Genomic DNA, 22435 nt, shown 5'->3' on the forward strand with positions numbered 1-22435 from the left:
GTTGACTATTCACCTTTTGGGTGGGTATGCATTTGAATTGATGCCTCCAACGAGAAAATTCCACTGCAGGATGAAATCAGTACATTATATCTTGAGCCATCCATAGTGAAGGTATCGTTGTTTTGCTCTTTTTGCGATGAAGGAAAACGAACAGAAAAATGAAGCTTTGTCGTTTCTCAGAGTTGATTTTCTCAAAAATATTGTCCGTATTTCTTTTTCAGATCGTCAGTAACCATGTGGACAATTGGAAGCATACACGAAATCAATACAAATCTTCAATTCCACGGATCAATCACACTACACAAGACCGTTATTCGCATGACCGGTACGTCGATCATGCCCTGTAAAGCCCTAAGCCTTGTGGATGGTGTCATCAGCGTCACAATTTCTACGTTCGTCGGCTCAATTTTCACTTGGGGACAGTTCTGGTATGACGACTTGCAGCGAGGGCTATGGAAAAAATGGTTCACAGATTCCGAAACCTCGTACGCGAGGTTAATACTAACCATAGAACCTTTACAAGAATGCTACTCTGACGCTTGTTGTGGCGGTGGATATGGAGGAGGAGGAGGAGGAGGTGGAGTGGACATGAGGACAGTGGTGGAGAGCGCCCTCACTCAAGCGTAGCCGGACTGGCGTCGTACACGATGCGAGCCTTGCCGATCCCCAGCGGCTGCACATTCGGGCCGAATTGCACGAGCGTCACAATGATGTCGGTGTAGTTGTCCTTCCCCAGGGCGACGAGCTTGTCCTTCACCGCCACTCTCCACACTCGGTCGCGATTGAACTGCGCCTGCCCAACGTGCGGGACGAAGTTGAAGGTGCCGAAGAACTCTGGACAGCTCACTGGCGTGTTTATGTCGACGGAGGGGAAGAAGAGGTAGGCTTCCCAGTGGCTCTGAAACCTACCATCCACTTTGATACCCTCGATTTCCAGCACCTCCACACCCACGTCGCTCCTTTCGGGACGGGGAACTCGGAAGGTCAGTGGCTCTGCACCCAATTTGTCTTGGATCGTAAGCTCGGGTGTGGCGATGATCATGGCGTTTGTTTGAGAAGGATTCATGGGGTTGCAAACAGGGATGCTATTCTCGTAACCGGCTTTCTGCCCATTCGTGATCCATGCAGTCGGCGATTCCTCGTACTCGTATCTAGGGGTTCATGATGACAAGCAAAATTCAGTCAAAGGGACTGAACCTCATCAGCTTCGAAGACAAATGAGGCGAGTCAGGAGGCTATTTTACCTGAGGAGTGTTGTGTTGATGATCTGCGACACTTTCACAGTGACCCGATCCGCATTTTCATCATAGTACGTGAAGCTTGCGTCGAGAAAATCTGTGTGGTTCGGCTCCATCCTCTGCTTTCCCGGCATCGTTTTCCATATTGTCCAAATCCTGTCAATGTTCGCGTGATGCGGGTAAAATATTGGATCTCTCGCTGCCCTCCCAAAGTTTCCCATGTCGTCGAACTTATTGGGTGCATCTGGATCCCCCACCCACAGATGCACTGTGCCATGTGGGTTATCCTCAAACGTTCCGGGTCCATGACCACCCCCATCGCCATAGCTGTAAGCCTGTCCAAAGAAAAGTCTTGGTGTTGGCGCTCCCGACACTATCTGCGTGTACATCAGCCGTGTGTTCTCGATTCGAAGCTCAGTTGGCGTTTTTTCAGTGCACCCCCCGACCGTATTCAGATTCACAATATTCGGCTGCTGCGCGCATTTGTTACGGTTGTGGTTCCACAGAGACGATGACCTATTGCTTGCGTAGATGTCAGGCAAGGTGTTGGCAACCTCTTCCTCCGACTGGTTGTCCCAATTCCAGTAAGGAAGTGCGAAGCTGTCGTCGTCCAAGAGCTCGGCCAAAATCCGCTCATGAAAGTACAAGAACATCCGGTGCCATGGCAGGAACAACCAGTGGTTATGTATTTCTAGCGGCCAGATCATACCTGGATAATAAATTCCATTGTCGCAATACAAACAGTGAAGCTTTGCTTGGTTGGAGAGCGACCGGGGATCCGACTCCGACAGCGACCTGAGCAACTGGTAGCCTTTCTCCAGCTTCGCGATCTCGTCATCGTTGAGCTTGTGCACCGGTCTCCTGATTCGTAGCGGCAGATTGGGGTCGATGGTGAACTGTCTAACTGGTTTACCCGTGTATGGGTACGGCATGCAACAGTTCTCCTCGCTCGTGCACTTTTCAGGAAATTCCGGTGCAGGAATGGGTACTCCACTTGTGAAATCCCCCAAAATCTGAGACAGAATCAGAACGGCGGCTCTCATCTTGAAACCTGTAAGATCCTTTCGACTGCCATCTTCCAGAAAATTCCCCATCTTTCAAAAGCTTGCTCCGGTTGTACTTGACCATACCAATGGCATTACAACAATACGTATGCAGCACGCAGGGAGAAACAGTCTGTGTTGTGCCTTGATCGATCACCTTACAAGACGAATCACAGTTGGAAGAAAATTGATCACCCACACTTATGTACACACACACAGACTCACTAAAATAGAACTAGACTCGCAGTCTCTGTCTCTGCCCCATGGTGATCAATAGAATTCTGAGGCAATGTTGTGTTGCGGAAGTCGAACATGCAGGTTTGACCCTGGAGGGATCAGACCATCATTTTATAGGAATCCTTGCATCCAGTCATCAAATAGCTGTCCCTACGAATACGTAAACGTTCCGATTCTGGCGACGTTAGAGATTGCTTAGTTGTGGCCAATGATTGAAGAGGTGCCTCGCGGAGCCGAAGTGCTGATTAGCTTGAACGTCGATGTCTTCACGAACGTCGCTCGTGAGTTTGTCAGTGTCAAACAGTAGATCGAGTGGCACTAAGCATAATATTTTTTCGTCACTTGTTCTCTTTTGGACCTTAAAAGAGCTCAATCTTTAGATCTTTCCTGAGTCGATCCATCCTTTCTCCGTTTTTCAGGTGAACCGTGGTTCCGCAGCAATCAACGCACGGCGTTGAATTCCGGGTGCAACGTTCCCATCGTTGATGAATTCACCCATGTCTTCACCATCGAAAAAGACCCCACAGTTGAGGGGGGATAACGACGTCTCCGGGTGAAATTGGTTAATCTAAGCATTTCGACGACACGCCACTCTCTTTCCATACGAGGAATTCACACGCAACCCGTATTAGACACGAAATCGATTCTTAAACCTGGGCCAGTGCTCCTCCGACAATGCAACTCAAACTTTCACCTCATTTCTAAGTCAGAGAGGCACTAGTCGTTTACTTTATTTTTTCTTTTTGCCAGTATCTTTGCTCCAGGCTGCGCATCTAGAACTTCAGCCAGCTCTTTCTTGATGGACCCAAGTTTGCTCTATCTTTTCATCGCTATATCTCTGTGTAGATTATAGTAGTGTCGTCATGTGACGCTTTATCACACTTTCGAAGGTTGTGTCTCCCTCAGCTCCCCCTCTCTTCCTTAAATGGCCACGGTGATGGAGAGCGCACCAGCAGCAGACCTGTTCTCACAGGCTTCGATACACGCTGCATGTTTCCATGCATCATTCGGCAGTTTTTGCCACGCTTTTCCTCTCGTTTCCAACTGCAGGTACTTGCAAATTCATGAGCCAGAGCCACAACCGCGTGTCAGTTGTATGGGCCACCGGCGAACCACCTCGAGATCGTTTCATTCGCATCGTTCTGCAAAAGGAAGTGAAACATTGGTGGAGGCGTTTCGATCCTCTTCCATGACAGAAGCTAGTGTGGGAGATCTATGCACTGGATCACATCCCAAAAGTTTTCTTAAAATTTTTCTACCTTTTTCTACCTAACCATTTTTTCCTTTCTTTTCACCCTTTCTTCTTTACTTCCCTTCTCCTTTTTGTTTGTTTGCGTTGCAAACATCGAGTAGCCTTTCACAGTCCCGCAGGAATTGGGCAGGAGTGAACGAGGGGGGGGGGGGGGGTCGGGCAATGGATCTGGCGCCAGTGACTTCGGAGCGCTTTTGTTCTTCTTTTGACTAAACTGGAGCTGGATTGAAGACGTTGAGCAACAGCTTTCCTGGAGACGCCGGGGCTTTATCTCTCGGTCTCTGTGTGTGTGGAACCCATGTTGCCCCTCTTGCCCCTGTTGCTTCTTCTGCTGCACCGTGCAGTAGCGGCAACAGCAAATAAATAGCAGAGCAGTAACACCATGATTTTGTGGCTCCCAACTCTCCTCCTCCTCCCCACATCCTGTCGCTCCAGCTCGGAGCTATGGGAATCATTCGCCCTGCAGCTCCATGGCCTGCTCGCTTTCTGTTCTGTCGATGCTTTCCAAGTTGCACCACCAGCAACAACATCAATTGTGAGAATAGTGAAAATAACAGAAAGTTGTGGCGATTAGAACATCTCCGACCCACACAAACATTCGCACCTGAAAGTGGTTAAGGTGGCGTTCTTTCGTTAGAGGTAGTTTTTTAGTGTGTGTGTTTGTGTATATATATATACGTATATATATATATACATAAATGTGTGTGTATATGTATATATATAGACACACATATGTATGTGTTTACACTTGCACAGAATTATGATTCATTTTTATTGAAAATTAAGCAAATTGTTTATGAAGAGGTTAGTGTTTTGATGCATATGTGTTCTAATTCATACTGTTATCCATGTTTTAATACTAATGATGAAATGAGTAGATATTTTACAACAAGGCTTCATCAATGGGATTTTTATTGTAATCTTTATGGTTGTGTTTTGCTCAATTTTCAAACAGAAAAGAAAATGAAATGATATGTTTCAAAAAATAAAATAAATAAACTTTAAACATTATATAATGTTTTGGAAAAATTCAAGTAATAATTCACATTAACTGTCTTAAGAGATTTTATGCTACTACTATTATTTTATAATTATTATTTGATAATTATTATAATTATGAAGTTATTATTCTTTTAAATAAATAGATGAGATAAAGTATTTAATAAACATGTAAATATAAATATAGTGAGAGAATAAAATATTTATAAAGGCATAGAAGAAATTTTATCTTTTATACTTACAAAAATTCTTTTATGATAACATTATATTCTATTCATACTTTGACTATTGGTACATAATTACTTTTAGATAAAAAGTTCAACTAACACTACAACTTGGTCACATTGACAATACCACTTGCACAATGACATTTAAATAGAAGTCAAATGATGACTCAATGCCTTTATTCCTTATGCACACTAAGTCTATCAAAGTCTTTTAATCTTCTAAATAGTCACACTTAATATGTTTTTTAAAATTTAAAATTTGACTATTGACTTATATGACCAACAACTTTTGCATCTTGTTGATTTTTATGTCCTATAGACTATTTATTGGATATCAAATTGTCTCTTTATATTCTATCCAATTATATTTAGTCCATACTTTTTTTTCACTTTCATTTATTTACTCTTTTTTTTTTATATATATTTCCACAACTTTTATAGAATAAAAACCATCTTAAGTGCATTATACAAATGTATATGTAGTAGTGTGATTTGACAACTAAATTATTAAGTATATGTATATATATATATACATGTATTAATTAAATATTTATAAAATATATAATACATATATAAGAATTTATGTGAATATCTATCTATCTATCTATCTATCTATATTTTTTGAACAATAAAAACAAAACAATCAACACTAATCTACATATGTGTATTTTAAATTATAAAAATACTAAAATATATTTTATTTTAATTTAATTTATTTTTTAATTTTAAAAATATTATAGTAGTTTCTATTTAAAAAATCATATGTTCAGATAATATTATAGTAATTCAAATATTGATTTTAAAATAAAATCATAAGAAAATATAATCTAATATACTAAAAAATAAAACAAGAAAGCATTTGATATTTTAAGCTAAGCCTACAAATTATACTAAATCTTTGATTACTTAAATTTTATATTAAATAGAAATTGAAAGTAAATGCTATATTTAATACAATTGCATTAGCTTTAAGAAAAAACCATAAGTATTAAAAGTCAGTTTAAACACTTCTTGAATTTATAAAGTAATAAATTTCCTGTGCATAATATAAATTAGACTCTTGTTTTAATATAATTTTGAACATAAAATATTAATAAATAAAAATTGTCTTATTTTGAATTAAATCAGTTATTAATTTTTTTGATGCAAAGTACACAAATAGATCAATCAGAAGAAAATTAGTTAGTTATATTTTTATATAAATAATATAAAACATACAGCATTTATATGAAAAATACTATTAAAAATATAATTTTTTCTTGTCATTATTTATGAATTTATGAATATTTTAGAAAATTTAATTTAAAAAAATTAAATATTTCATTTTGATTTCTGAGCTTTACATGTTATTTAAATTTTTTTTTCTTAAAAGTTAATCTTAAATTCTTAGTTGAGTATTCTTATGAATTTAGGAAATTAAATATATTTTATATACAATAATATTTTATTATTTATATTTATATCAATAATTCCAATTTTAAGTTTTTTAACATGCAGTTTTTATTTATTTATTTGTTCATTTTTCTCAACATTAAAATTAATTCAAAATAAGCTAATGAAATTACATAGGTTTCTTTTAAGTAAACACAAAGAACGAAATTTTACTATTTCACTTAGACATTCACTCTTTTGCTTTAAAAAAGAATTCAATTTCCTTTCTAACTTCTTAAACATGCAAACTCATACACAAAAAAATGGAAAAGACCATCACACCTTTGCAACATACCATAGTCCTTTAATTTACACCATTTCATTCTACACTCATTCATGGCTAGTTTCTCAAACCTACACAACATCTAATCATTCAAACCTACACTATACACATTCTCACACACACATATAAATGTAAATAAATGAATGAAAAAGGAGGTATAAAAAGTAGCGAAAAACCTAATGATTGTGAAAACACGGATAAGATGGGGATGTAGCTTTGTGTACAAAAGATGCATATACTACTGATGCGTGAAGGGCAAAGAGTAGCGGGCATCACCGACCGCGATGAACCGTAGGCCTGGGTCTCACTCACCTACTCACTCGCTGTTATTTTTCCCTAATCGATCAGCAATTGATGAAAAAAAAAAAAAAAAAAAAAAAAAAAAAACATAAGAAAAAAAAACTGGGTCGTTACTATTGCTGCACCAATAATGCACCACCAAAGGGAATCCAGTGATGGAGCCATCCATGTGATCAGACGTATGGATTAGCGCACCTTTTAGGTAGCTTTTGCACACTACGCCCTGAACAGTCGGATTCGGCACAACCCAGGTTGAATTTCCTAGGTGACCATGTCGATGCGAGCGTAACGAAATTGGAAACACCACCAGTGCACAAGTGGGGGGTGTCGATGGTGGTGGAAAATCTGCCTTCGGAGGTCTAGAAATCCAAGCACTCGGTGACAAGATAGCGACCTGGGTGACGATCGCGATGGCGATAGCGTCACGAGCTCTCACAACTGTTGCGCCTGGACCTCCCCGACCCCAGTTACTTGGCGCGGTGAAGCCCATCACGAAGGCGCTGCCGTGGACCACTGGTGGCTGATGGAATGTCAACAACGCGGGTGGGACCCTTGTTGCCGAAGGCGAGATTAGTTTCCTGGTGTTGCGATCTCGCAGTCTCCAGTTGGCGCACGGCGCTGTCCCGGCCACTCATGCCTGCCGGGCCTGCAGCACCTGGAGTTCTCTTGGTGGTACCATCAATACTGCCTTGCTAGCTTCCTGATTGCACTTCTTCCTTGCTAGGTCTGCATGTTGGGTGCCTGCCCCTCACCTTACGGCCTCGTTTGAAGGTAACAATACTCTGGGTTCAGATTCGGATTCGTTATCTAGCACGAGTATTTGGTATTCGGGGGTGGGCACCGTGGACGGTGGAATTCTTCGTGGGTGGGGGGAGGCGGCGTGAATTGGCAGGTAGCGGGAAACCTCGGCGGCGCTTGGTTTCCAAAAGTAGCTTTGCACGGGCAGCACGAGATAAAGTTCTGCTGCTGCTCGATGTGGGTTCATGCGCTGTTACAGGTAATGCTACCGCGCCTGGTAGCGATTCATCAATCCCTTCCTGAGGCCTGCCTAACATTTCCCTCGTCGGCCCTTGGTTCTTCGATTGGTTCTCGTTGCCATTGCCGGGCTTTGACCTTGTGATCTCCGCGGCGCCTTCACTCCCTGTGGTGTCCATTACCGAGCTGTGAAGATAAGCCTCGGAGTTCGTCGATGGTTTCATATTTGATGCTTTGATCTTGTATGGAAATGATTGTGTAGAACATACCACGTTTTGCATATATTTTGGAAAATCATTGGCTGTAAGCAGTGATTAAAAATATTTGACAAATTACAATTGGATAATTGTGTTAGAACATGTTCAAAACACATGTATAAATATAGGGAGTTGTTAAACCACACCTCCTTGCAATCTAACAATTGATTCTAGCCATCTCCATCTCTCAGTCCTATGTCCAGTTCTCCTCCCTACTTCTCTGTCCCTTGTCTTGAAGTCTCTCTATCCTTATTCTCTTCCTTCATTCTTTGTGCCGACTGCTCATTGCCTTCTTTGAATCCAATACCAACTTTTGCAAGGAAATATTTGGATACTATTGGAATTCTTTGGTATATTATTTAGATGAATGAGGAATGGAGGTTATTTTTTTAGTGACATGATTATTTGAAGAGGTACCAAGGAGGGTCATTCAGTATTAAATGGTAAGCAAATTGTCAAAGATTGTGAGTTTGGTGGCTGATAATTAACAAAGAGGATTGGTCTTGTGCTCATATATATAATGTTGTAGCGAGTTCTAAGAATTAATAACCATTTTTGGCAAGGAGTGATAGCCTTAGTATTATTAAGCCATTCTTTCATTTTCCAAAATGTGGAGTGAAAAGAACTTTGTACTAAGGATGTTCAAGCTATACTCAATCGACTACTATTGAGATTGTTTTTGTATACAATTTCTATTGCAAGCTCAAGTAAAATTCTTAGATGGGATATGAGACGTGTTTATAGAATGGATTAAGGAGTCATAACATTATTGATTGGAATGTAAAAATGGAATTGGTTAATATATTATGATGCATTAGACTTAGAAGCATGGAAGATGGAGTATGATAGTTTATATTGATTGTTTGTGAAGAACATTGAAGAACAAGGAATAAAGGATGGAAATGAAGATGAAAGGTGTTTAAGACAGGAAATTAAGAAGAAAGGAGGAGAATAAGAAACAGAGATGGAGATGGATGAAGTCAATCATGAAATGGCAAAGAAGGTATGGCTTTAATAATTTACTATATAGTGGCAACTTCTACCTTGTCATGTAATTTAGATTTTAAGTTGGATTTGCGTAATAAGGTGTCTCGCATAATGTATTATTATCCTTGCTTATACTCAAGTTGAATGTCAAAAAGCTGCAACTGCTCTTTCCAACGATAATGTTGTGATTTCATATTTTTCAGATACAAATCATAATTTGTATCTGTCCAATGGTCAGTCCAAACAATTACTGAATTTTCCAACAAATAGTATTACCACACCTTTGTGGCATGTACAATTACTAGTTGCCCTTGATCGTGTGCAAAATAATTGCAATTTACTTTTTGTGAGTTTGTGTGATTTATATGCCAAAAGTTGCAAGTCTCTACCAAAGTCTTGTTGAAGAACTATGCCAAAAGCAAATTCCGAAGCATCAATGCCAAGTGTACATAGAAGGTTGAGATCACATAATTGCAATATTAGAGTAGTAATTAGTGTCTCTTTCAATTCCTCAAAGGTCATTTTTTATTCAAGTTTTCATTCAAATGGACCACCTTTTTTCTAATAAGCTTAGGAATGAGGCAAAAATGTATACAAATCACCAAACAAAATGGCCATAATATCTAATAAGGCCTAAAAATGAGTAGACTTTAGAAGCATCCTTAAAAGTTGCCCAATCCTCTAGTACTTTTATTTTGTCTATTTCCATGCGCATACCTTTGGAAGATACTACATGCTCCAAAAAGGTGACCTCTAACTTCCAAAGTTCATACTTCTATTGCTTGTAATAGAAGAAACTGTCACGTAGTCAATGTAGCACTTTCCATAGATATTGCTCATGCTCTTTATAGATTTTACTACAAACCAGGATATTATCAATAAAGATGGCCACATACTTATCCAAAAAGTCCTAAAATAATCTGTTCTTGTGACTCATAAAAGAGGTTGGAGCATTGATGAGGCTAAAAGGCAATACAAGCCACTCAAAATATCCATAGTGCATATAGAATGTTGTCTTTTTTATATCTTCTTTGGCAATGAAGATTTTCCAATAATCACTCTAAAGGTCTAATTTATTAAATATAGTTACTCTTCAAAGTTGGTCAAGAAGATCATCCACATGTGAAAGTGGATATGCGTTCTTAATAATTTGCTTATTGAGGTCATGATAATTAATGCAAAGTCAAAATCCACCATTTATTTTAGATGCAAAGAGTATAGGTACTCTCCATAGCAACATGATTTTTCAAATGAAGCCCTTCTCTAAGAATTCATCTAATAACTTTCACAATTCTTCAAATCCATTAGATTTTAAGTAATAAATTGATTGACTTATTAGTTTGGCTCCAAGCACTAATTTTATTTAAAAGGAGGTACTTCAATGAAGTGGAATGCCACTAAGTAAGTCAATTGGAAAGACATTCCAATATTTGCATATGAATTGTTTGACCTTTTTTTATTCCTTTGGCCATCTTTTCTACCACCAACACAAGATTTGAAACCACCACATATATTGGTTGCTTATGCTATATTTTCTTCTTCATAAAGATCATTTCTACAAGTAATTTTTTAATCATAGTTCATTTTGCTATCTCACTCAATATAGAGAGGTACAAAGAATCATCATGCATCTTCTATATTTGAAAGAGATTGTCCTTGCTAACCAACTGACTTGTTTATTTTCCACCTCTAGCCATAATATACCAAGGATGACATCATATGTAACCTTTATTACTTTGAACTTCTCTCTGAAGGCATAAGTATCACTTAGCCTTAGGATTTTTTCTTCACTTGTCTTGTTCAACATGTTCTCTTGATCATCTACAAGGATATATATTCTCTTCTTTGATCATCTTTATTTTAATCTTAAGTCGATTGGTAATTATCATTGAAATGCAATTTTTTATAAAGCTGCAATCCACAAGCACTCGACATGGCTCTCCTCTTAATTGACCCATTAGACATACCAGTTCATTCTTCTAATAGTTGTCAAAAGCTATGTTGTTTGTTTTTAAAAAATAGCAACTATTTCCAATATTGGTCATGGATGTCTTTATTATGGAGCTCCATTTTTTTTGCTCCAATTCTTCATCTATTTAGTGGCCCTTGAGATTGTAAATTCACTGTGATTTGTTAGTTCTTGAATTTTGACACTTTGAATAGTCTCTGATCTGATGGTTTTACTCCCAATAATAAAAGTACAATCTCTTTTGCATCAATATTTGTCATCTTTGTGGTGTCAATGGTCCTTACAATACATCAATTTCTATTAGCATTGATTGTTGCGCCATAGTGTTGGCTAATGGCATAAGATTCTAAAACTATAGGTTGTATTCCATAATTTTTGAAATCTATAGCATCAACCCTCTATGCAATCCTAACTACATCCTTAAATATTTGTAGATCCTTTAATTCCACCTCTCGTTGGACCACATGTTTCAATCCTCATACAAATCAATCCATCATCTCCACCTTTGAAACGTTGTCAATTTGGAGACACATGAACTTAAACCGAGAGACATAATCTTACACTTACTTGGATTGTGTAAAGTTAATCAATTGATCACATGTTAACTTCCTCGCATTGATGGACCAAAATTGATTCCTAAGCTCGGTCTCAAACTCCTCCTACTCACAAAACCTGCCTTGAATTCCATAGCTTAGAATTCAATGTTGCGACAAATGGCTATTACACCTTTCAAATAATTGGAAGCATATATAATCTCTTTGCTACTATTTCTCCTAAATAATTAGAGGTATTGTCATATATTGAAGAGCCATTGGCATACACCTTCTTGTCTTAAGGTTCCTAAGTATGTATTGGGCTTGTTCAATTTCAGCCTAGCAGATGTCAACTCCCTTATCTTAGAAGCTTTTATTTGCCCTTGTAGAATAGCTATTTGATCTAAGAAGTGTTATATTTGAGTCTCTATTTGAGATTGCTCCACCATATTTCCTATGTTGTAATTTTCTTGTAAACTTTACTATTGTAATGCCTTCTTTTCTTAAAGATAACTTCTTAAAATAGCTCATTATAGTCCTAAAATAGTATTCAATGTGATCACCACAATTGACTTTTAATTAAATGGTGGCTATCAATACACTACCAAAGAAAAGACTAATACGAGCTCTAATACCAATGAAACAGGACTAAATTTTTTAAGATCTAAAACCTTATGAAATCTATAACAACAAAGATCTTGACTTAACAAAAGATCAAGCATACTAGAATAAAATTGAAAGTAATTGAACGGAATAGAACATAAAAGATAAGACCGAGTAAAAGAGAATAGAATCAAACAAAATCAAATAGAACAAAATAAGAAAACCAAATTTTATTGAAAAAAAGAGTCTGAAGCTATACTTGACCAAATGTCCAAATGGCCTCATTTAGTCCTATTTATACTTTATCCAACTATCTTGGAACTTTCTAGAATTTTTTTAATAGTAGGCTCTATCAAAATAATCGTCCTTCTAAAAGATTCTATAGATAGGCTCGACCATGATAACCGCCTTAAGCCTTTCTAGAAGGTTCTATGGTAGATCCTACATAAATCATTATTCTAACTTCAATTCTAGAAAATTTCTAAAAATGACTCCAATTACATACCTCTATGTACAAATAATACAAATATCCTATCTATGCCCTATTTCATCAAGTTTTTAACCTACCAATTAATTATAAACATATATAAAGTCAAATACGAGTCTATAAAGCTTCTAAGAAGTTTTGCCACAAGATAATATTAAATCTACGTACATTTACTTTTTACACAACACTTCTTATCTAGATAAATATATATGTCTATGATATATTCATGGCTAAAATCATAGGCTTATTTCATGAATCAAACCACCACCAACCTTCTTAGAATTGTGGTTAGTTATAGAAACAAAGCATGTCCTTCTAATATAATATTTTACATGCACTAGAAATGTATATTTTGAAAGGCATTTCTTTATTGTCTATGCATTATCCTTCTCCAATATTCTTAATTGTTGCTTGGAAGTACTATGAAAGTGCACCTTAGCTATGGTAGATTATATAGTTTGCATATAATTTGGAACCTAAAGAAATCTTACTAAGCTTAGGACAATTAAAGTGATTCATAGAACAATTGCATTATAGAACAAAATACCTTTCAAATCACACTAAAATAAAAAAATCTTAGCATAAAAAGAAAAGATGAACAGTTACACAAATTTGTACAAAAGAGATATGAAGTTTTTTTTGATATAAACTTGACTTCTCTTTTTATTGTAATTAAGGCCTTTAAATTCTACTTCATATATTACATCTTTGGATGTGTATTGCTACCCTACATTAGTTCAACCAATGTACTCTAAAATTGCAACCTTGTTGTTGGATTCTACTCTACCTTGAATGTATTTCAATTGACTTTTGTAAGATCTTCGTATTATAAGAGTTTCACAAAAAATACACATGATATCTCACATACATGATGTCTTGCATACACAATATCTTGCAATGATGTACACATATAGATACCCGATGCACTCACATATACACTTGATGTCCTATAGCATAAGCAAAACCTTATACCAATGTCCTACAACATGAACAAAACATTAAATTAATGTCTTGCAATGTGAGTGGATCATTTTCATGCATGTTAGGGCCTTGTGAATTGGAAAATTAAGTTAAATTTTGATAAAAACAATGAAATAAAACTTTTGATGAAAACAATGATGGAGTGATGCATATAACCAATTAAGAATGGTTTTTGTCTCTTCTTATTTATTTAGTTGGTTTGTCCCTTGAACTATTTAATACAATAGATACACAAAGTTATATATATATATATATATATATATATGTATTTATTTATTGACACTTCTGAGTGGCATGCACAAAGTTATATATATATATATATATATATATATTTTTTTTTATTTATTGACACTTATGAGAGGCATGCATTTCCCTTGCCAACTGTGCAACGGAGAGGGCTTGTGAAACCCAATCAGGGCCGGCCGATTCTCACAATTAGGCCTCCACAAGTTCCGACAATAGACTTCCTAGCACACATAAAAACTTATTTTTTTGGTACCGTGCGTCCAATGGTGTCGTCTCTCCAAAGCAAATGCTGAAACATAGCAAAAGCTATACCTCCCCCCCCTGGAGATTTCGACATCCAATCGTCATCCATGCAACAGCAGCTCCATTCAAGCACCTGAATGGGGCCAGTTGTAGCTGCAACGCAGAATGTCCTCTCAAGTTGCTTCGAACCAAGCAAATGCTCTTTTAATAGATCCTTGTCAGTTGGAGTTGCAAAACCGCTGGCCGTGTTGTCAACCATGGATTGATGCCTTGCTGCTACAGCCATTTCAATTGACTAAGTGTTTGACGTACCGGGTGGCAGAATGAAGGATTGACTTGCAAGCACAAAGGCTCCGGCATGTTTGCAGACGGGAAGCATCTTGATGTCCAAGTTTGTTTCTTATCAAGGAAACCATCTCACAGAAAACTAAATTCGAATCGAATTGCGACCATCGTGTTTCGCACATCTTGCGTTTTTCGCGTGATTTTTAAACGAATCTCGTACATCGGCTTCGGCTGTTTCACATGAACGAAAATGTACAGATCCAACGAAGTCTGGAATTTAAAAGGAGTAAGGAAATTTGATCCGAAATTAAAGCACGTGCCAAATTGAGTACCAGCTGCTAGAGGCAATAGCGACCAACTAGACTAGCTACGTCAGCAGAGGCTTCGTTGCAAACGCATGCTTCACAGATGGAGGAGGAGGTGGAGTCTGTAGCCAAACATGGTGCCATGGAGCAGGCCACGTGAACAGCCTCTGCAACGAGGTCAACCTGGATCTAGGATCCTTTACATAGTCATCCGTTCCTTTTGTAGAAATTTCGTTATTTGTACAGAATCTGACATTGCAGTTCAACGTTCGCGTTTGAAAGTCATCGGTCACAGGTCTTCGGGGAGAGTTTTCATAGACATAGCATGTCGAAAACCTTGAAGTTGGAGGCAAGCTTAAGACGCGGCCACGCATGCGTGAACAATGGTTTCCGCGGTGATCATTGAACTGGATGAGGAGGGAAAAACATTACATAACATAAAATTGTATTGAAACATTATAAAATAAACGGGGTCTGGAAAATTTCAGCTCATCGTTCTGCCCAAGGCAACCCCCAACAAGAAACGTATACGTACAAATATATATATGTGTGTATATATAATTCATTTATCAGCGAAAAATTCGGACGAACCAATTTCTTATAAAATTAATAGAACTTCCCGAAATTGATGGTGAGGGTTGAGCGGCTAGCGGCAAATGTCTTAACCTGTTGACGTCCCCCCCGCTAGAGTAAACTTATTGACCAGGTTATCTGCAGTTTATCAATGCGTTGAATCTAGTCCAAACATCCGGGGTGAGTAGAAAATTACCGTCTGCAGACGTGGCTGAATCGGCGACATCCGTGTCCAACTGTGGGCGCACTCCAAATTTAGCAAACAGACGAGAGTGTGGAGACAACTCTCGGGCAAGTCTACGTGATGTCAGAGCCCAGCATTTACTAGGCAAAATATTTGTTTAGGAATTTATTAGAAAGCTACAACAGGTCTGTTCAATCCCTGGTTGTGACGCAACCTGCGACAAGCATCTTGGCAAAGACATGAAAACATCGGAGCAAGTCGATCTGGATGTGTACTTTCCAAATGGTGGGTAGGTAATCTCTGGTGCAAGTTGTTCATAAAAACAAGCTCAAAATTTCGCTATCAAGGGCTACCCGCTTAAATTTAATTGCATATACTCGGATCGGTCACGAGTACTCGGAGCGCTTTTGACTAACGGCAGCAATGAGTGAGGTTAAGTTCAATGTAACGCTGGACACGCTTCCATGCGGTTTCTCGAATTATGGAAGGAAGGCAAAAGCAGCTCTAAAGGAAGGTCTTTCTGTTCATAATATTTAGAATTATATGAGCTCTCAAGAATTAAAGAACGAGTTATACTTCCACGGGGACACGGGACGACCTAGCTGCGGTGCCGGTAAAGGAAGAAAATGGTCTCCGAGATGAAGGGATCATGCGTAGTAAAGCAGATAAGGATTGCTGACTTGATCACTGGTTCTGTCAACGCCAAGTTTTGACTGTGGAATTGCAGTGCTTTCTCCGCCTTGAATCATAGAGCCAGCAGATACTAGGTCGATGCTTTAGGAGATTACCCCGGAACCTTAAGAATAATGAGGCTCCAGGCTCCGACGACAGTATATAACCTACTTCTTACCCCCCAGTCCCCACACATTAATCGTTTTGCATCAGTTGAGTGCTCGAAATTGAGTCAGGTACCACCTACTAGGGCAGACCCACCGAAACGAAGCAGCTAGGATCGGCGTGCGCAAACTGGGACTTCGTGCCGCCATCGCAAAAGATAGTGAAGCTTGATCATGTAAGGCTCACGTTTTGTGCATTATGATTTGATCGCATGATTGATTTCATTACAAAAAGCATGCTCGTATGATACGTTAACCTGGTGTATCCAGAGGTCAAAAGTCCCATTGATACAACACTCCAGGAGTGTTGTTGTTTATACTGTTTGTAAGGTAGACAGGTTTGAAATTGATCTTCATATTGTGGGCTTGGTACTCGTGGAGATACATTACGTCCACCGACACAGTGTCTCCAGCATGACGTCTTTCCAATCAAATACTACTTGAGAACCATTGATTTTTGCGTCGACCCCGATTCTGTGAGGGAGATTAAATTTTTTGTGAACCTGTTCTGTCTGGCAGTGGAACCGACCACTCGCCCAACAGCTGAAAAATGAATGTGTAGTTCATGGTTGGCACACTCCCGAGCTCGTCCAGGAGGTAGAAGGAGGAGACGCATGAAAGTCATGGACCAGCTCCGGCGGGTCCCAATTTCGGCCATGAAGGGTGTTATCTACGCGGCAGTTCTGTCCATGGTGTTTGCCTGGACGGAAGCAACCACAAGACCTAGAGGACCCGGTGGACCGATGCCTGCAGCCAATCTACCCGAAGACTGCAACACCCTGGAGAGGTGTTGCATGCCAAAGCCATACACGGGGACCCCAGGTATTCGACAATTCGAGTACGAGCCCAATCTTCCCATTCGCGTCCGGCGCCCCGCGCATTTACTCACCAAGAAGGAAATCGCCAGATTAGAGAAGGGGTACAAGCTCATGCGGGCGCTTCCCGACACTGACCCTCGCTCATTGCTGAACCAGATGAATCTGCACTGCTTGTACTGCGACAATGGTCTGTACTTCAAAGGCGCCGATTACCCGTTGGAGGTCCACAACGGCTGGTTCTTCTTACCTTGGCATCGCATGTTCTTGTATTTCCATGAAAGGATTCTAGGGGAGCTGCTTGGAGATGATACGTTCGCTTTGCCTTATTGGAATTGGGACAATCCCGAGGCAACCGAACCCTTGCCTAATGCGATTCCCAGCTTTTACTGGAATCCCAACTCTTCACTCTACGACCCGAATCGCAACATCTGCTCAAGACCGCCCTTCATCGTGGATCTGGACTCAATTGGCGGCTGCACCAACAAAACCGCCGACTTCCTTCGAGTCCAGAACACGCGCCTTCAGTATACGCAGATGGTTTTGGGTGGCGACACTCCAGCGCTTTTTTACGGAATGCCTTACAGATTGGGAGACTTCGGGGGTGGCGGCCCTGGGACATTTGAGGATCAACCCCACGGGACCATTCATGCGTGGGTCGGTGATCCCAACGCTGAGGCGCCTTTCCGTCCATTCGATGACATGGGTAATTTTGGCCGTTCTGCATTCGACCCTGTCTTCTACGCTCACCACGCGAACGTCGATCGCCTTTGGTGCCTGTGGACCCACCTTCGAGGTGGCAAGCGAACCTACCCCATGGATTCCGATTTTGTGACATCCCAGTTCTCATTCTATGACCATAAGGGAAACCTTGTGAAGATGAATGTCTCCCAGACTCTGGACACCGATTTACTCAGGTAAACTCACTGTCCATTCTCCGCGTAACTATTGCCAATGAGATGGTGACAAATTAGAACGACAAATTCACCCACGATCATCGTTTTTCTGGGCGAATTCCACTCCAAACTGTCAATTGCAAAGCCGTCAACTCGTCGAACTGTGTTTCGAAAAGCGGATTTCAGATCAATGACTGGAGACAATGTATGTATTCATGTAGTTTGCTCACGTTTGGATATTTGTTCATGTTTAGGTACAAGTTTGAGGATTCACCGACTCCGTGGGAGACCAATGGAGTGGCAGCCGGAAACGAGTTCAACATTCCTCGCTGCAATCCAGCATCGAAGTCTGCGGTCAATAGATTGATCGCAGCGACGCCGAAGCACAGCAGCAAGGACATCCTGGACATCACCCCGCTCACATTCAAAGTGCGACGCCCTGCTCGAAGCAGCGTCGGAACAGAGGTCCTCGAAATTTCGGGACTCCAGATTCCGAACATCACCCTGCAAGCGCACTGGAAGGCCTTCCTGTTCTTCCCGCAAGTGAACTTCACGCATGGCGCCATCTGCCCAGAGTTCGTGGGAACTTACAACTTCATTCCTCACGTGGGGCAGGCAAAGTATAACCCGAAGAGGGTGTGGAGAGTCGCCGTCGGCCCGAAGCTCAAAGCCCTGGGCCTCGACCACGTCAAGAGTGTCATCGTGACGCTGGTGCAACCGCCAGGCCCGTGGCTTCAGGATATCAAGTTCACCAAAGCCAAGATCCTTTACGACACTAGCGGTTGAGCCCGGGAGCGACAAGCAGTGAACTTCGGCCCACGAAGAGAACTGTGAGACCGTGGGGGTGTGATCGCAAGCATGAATCTCCTGCACTTACATATGGTTCCTTTCCAATGGTTAGAGAGGATTTCTGAACTAGGTGACCACCTAAATAGCCGGAATCGTAGACACCGTGGTCGTTCGTGAATGGTTTTTCTCTTCTTCAATGACGAGAGAATGCGTCGAACATTGTGGAGGAGTCATTTCTTCCATCGATGAAGATCCGGTTGTGATGTTCTTAGGAGGAGGGCTTTGCTGTTGAAGCTGGGACTTGGGTCTGGTCTACCAGCATTTTGGAGAGGTCGGTGTTCATACTTTTTTTTTACAACTAGCATTGTTTCATTGCACCATTCGCTACGAGCCGCCTGATAGTTCTGGGATTTGTCACATGGCACTCGGGGATGCTAAGGTTGTAGGCTTTACAACTAGAAAAATGTTGCCTCGTTTGAGTGCTGGACTTGATCGAACTGTTCAGGTTTTGTGCCTCAGCGAAGGAACCCACTTCAGAGAGGAATTATGCTGCTGATAATTTCTGCATCTAGGTGCCTGAAGAATCGTTGTTTCCATTTGAAGATTTCAAGTGGGATTCGACATTGAATTAGCCTAGCAAGAGTACCACTTTTCGTGTTTAGTTTCGGTTTCAGGACCCTTTTTCGTAACAGAATTCATTTGTGTCGAATGCTTCAGCATCATAAAACGCAGTAGATGGTTGAATATACATCTTCTTTAGTCGAGGGTTTCATTCATCGTAGGCTACAACATTGTAGTTCTATGAACGGAATTCATAGAAATCGGAATAAGATTTGTACCTCCAGTGAACTGAAAGAAGTGAATTTATTTGTGTTTTTAACTTCAGGAATATTATTTTCCTATTGACTGTCAATCTGAAAATTTTGAGCGTTCGAAAATTCAAAATGAATATTCCACACATTGTCAATGTAGAAACCTCTTTCGAAAAAACTTTCATTGGATGATTCCTAGCCATGAACTGTAAAATAGTATGCACAAAACATGAACACATATATTCTAAGGCTTCCACATGTGATATTTTTATTTATTTAAAGAGAATGGTTAGTATACTACTTGCAGAACCTTGACTTTACTGCCATATCATTTTACGAATTCCGATTCAATTTGTCGAAAATTTTGAGAAACTGTGATGACAGTTGTGTTTCGCAGTTATAAATCAGAGGAAACAAGTTGAACAACAAGACACGTGCTAGATTTGCAAGATTAAGAGGAATTCCACCCGCCGAGGTTGGTAACTCATGTTTCACGTTTCATTTATCTCTCAATGACGACTAATCTAGCAACGAACGGAACACACTATTTATAGACGATGCGCTACGCTGTCATCGATGCCACAGTACTAGATTGTTGGAGCAGATATCCCATGTCGAACTTATTCCACAGTGTGGTTACGGGACTGTAGCCGAACAACGACGACGGCCGAGGCGAGCGTGGGTGCAGACTGCAACACATATTCAAGCCCTCTCTTGGATTCATCGCAGCAAAATTCACCCATCTTGACTTCCTTGCCTACACCCTAGATGATCCGAAATGAGCAAAGGAACAAGCCTGTTCAGGTACCCACGATCGATTTTTCTAATGTGGGTCCTGCATCTCAACACCTGTTTCGAAAGGGTTCCAATCTTGACATTCTGAGCAGGTGAAGTGCGGATCGTACACTCATACAACGATCGAAGTTACGCCACGCACGACGATGCGGTAGCGCACGAGTTCGTCGTCGACACGACAGCATCGACAACGCACAATTGTGGTCGCCTTCTTCGATCTCGGCGAACCATTCTCCGCACCAGCAATGACCGGTACAGGATGGTCTAGGTCTCATGGTGCTGGATGCCACGATGGCAAATCCGGCGATGCTGAAACTTATCACCAAGTCATGGTTGTGTCGTTAAAGTGGATCGATTGGAGTCAGGAGCTCTGGAAGAATGCTCCTGAGCACAGACCAGTTGTCGATGCCCACTGCTTCGTCTGTTGTTGTCGATCTAATCTGATCTCGTCCCTGCAATGGAGTACAATCCTGGTGGTTCTCGTTCATCGATCATCGAGTGTGGAGATCACAATCTTCGTGTTGCTCATTCAAAACGATCCGATCTGCCCAACGTCAACGCCGCACACGCTTACTTCCAAGCAATCTATCAAAGTTTGTTGTGTATGTGTGTATATATATACTAACACATACAAATATGTACACGCGCGCGCGCGCACACACACATTTATATATATATATATATATATATACTTATGCTTTGGTACGGAAAGTACTGTAATCCTACAATTTGAGATGTATCTTTCGTTTATGAAAGTTAGTCAAAGAACTGCTTGGTTTTTGTACAAGCAAGCATTTGTAACCCATAGCACACATCTGATTTGAGAGTTTGCATTGGTGAGGGTCAAAGAATGAGCTTGCTGTTCAATTGATGATTTCATTACGACTACAAAGTTACAATTCTTTCTTATAAAAGTTGTATCGTATCATTTTTATTACATTTTTTAATTTCTTTTTCATGCTTAAAAGTTTCATGTGGGGGCATGGCAAATTGTGAGTTTTTTTTTTATTATTATTAGTAGTAGAAGCCCTATCATAATAATGGATGCACGAGTTGATTTATTGACTGTGCTTCTGAAAGTTGTGAATCTTTATGTCATAAATTGAACTAATATTCTTACAATAGTATCCAAATAGCGTCAGTGACGAGATGGTAGCAAAGTGAAGAATAGTAAGAAAAACAGGCTGAAAGTGTTTTCAAGTAGATCATAATTGTGGAATGTTTTTATCAACCTGATGTATTATAAAGACAAGATAAATGACATAACATGATTTGTAAAATTGCACCATGAATTATATATTGGCATGAACTATATATATATATATATATATAATTAGTTCATCATAATTTTTGTATGTATGAGTACTTTAACAGACTAATGTATTTTCTTTTTACAGCTTCTATATGGTAAAGTTAGTTTGTTTTGTGAGAGCATTTTGTTGTGGTGTAAATAAACTACTCAACTTCCAATAAATGCTTTATTTTTTCTTTTCTTTTTCTTCTCATCTAAAAATTTAAAACAAAGTGCTGACATCCACATCACTTCAAGTTGTAAATTGTCACTCATTTTAACCTCCATGTAAACATCAATATTTTCAATTATGGTGACACACTCAAGGAAATTTTGTTACATGTAGGCATGTATATCTACCTTATTTAAAAAAGAAATTGGTGATTGTCCTTAAAATTCCCTTGGTTGAATTCCAACCAAAAAAGAGTAACTATTAATTGTTGCCAATTCCCTAATTGACCTAATTCCAACTAATAAGAGATTAGCTGGGTTTTCTGAAACATTTGCATTTTTTATTTTGTGAATTATATGCCAATTGATATGTGAATTTTAAAAAATATCCT

At 39.6% G+C, this 22435-nt stretch overlaps 3 protein-coding genes and 1 long non-coding RNA gene across 4 annotated transcripts; 3 read left to right on the forward strand and 1 right to left on the reverse strand.

The window, feature by feature from the left end:
• Window positions 1-221: 221 nt before the first annotated feature.
• Window positions 222-2901, forward strand: LOC112292230 (uncharacterized). The gene is made up of 2 exons (XM_090256257.1): window positions 222-983; window positions 1129-2901. The coding sequence occupies exon 1, from the start codon at window positions 235-237 to the stop codon at window positions 625-627; it is 393 nt and encodes a 130-aa protein (XP_090112383.1). The 5' UTR covers window positions 222-234; the 3' UTR covers window positions 628-983; window positions 1129-2901.
• On the reverse strand, window positions 254-2332 carry LOC112292229 (polyphenol oxidase, chloroplastic). The gene is made up of 2 exons (XM_024540509.2): window positions 1245-2332; window positions 254-1151 (listed from the first exon to the last, which is right to left on the reverse strand). Exons 1-2 carry the CDS (start codon window positions 2330-2332, stop codon window positions 614-616), a joined length of 1626 nt encoding a protein of 541 aa, XP_024396277.1. The 3' UTR covers window positions 254-613.
• Window positions 2902-7686: 4785 nt separating the features above from the next.
• Window positions 7687-9409, forward strand: LOC149987709 (uncharacterized). Its single transcript, XR_016506572.1, has 2 exons — window positions 7687-8007; window positions 9114-9409. It is a non-coding gene; the product is annotated as an uncharacterized LOC149987709 (long non-coding RNA).
• Window positions 9410-16513: 7104 nt separating this feature from the next.
• On the forward strand, window positions 16514-19887 carry LOC112292734 (polyphenol oxidase I, chloroplastic). Its single transcript, XM_024541519.3, has 3 exons — window positions 16514-16650; window positions 16994-18206; window positions 18440-19887. Exons 2-3 carry the CDS (start codon window positions 17029-17031, stop codon window positions 18969-18971), a joined length of 1710 nt encoding a protein of 569 aa, XP_024397287.1. The 5' UTR covers window positions 16514-16650; window positions 16994-17028; the 3' UTR covers window positions 18972-19887.
• Window positions 19888-22435: the final 2548 nt, after the last annotated feature.

This window comes from Physcomitrium patens, chromosome 15 (genome assembly GCF_059467195.1).
Source record: "Physcomitrium patens ecotype Gransden chromosome 15, ASM5946719v1, whole genome shotgun sequence".
Classification (NCBI taxonomy): domain Eukaryota; kingdom Viridiplantae; phylum Streptophyta; class Bryopsida; order Funariales; family Funariaceae; genus Physcomitrium; species Physcomitrium patens.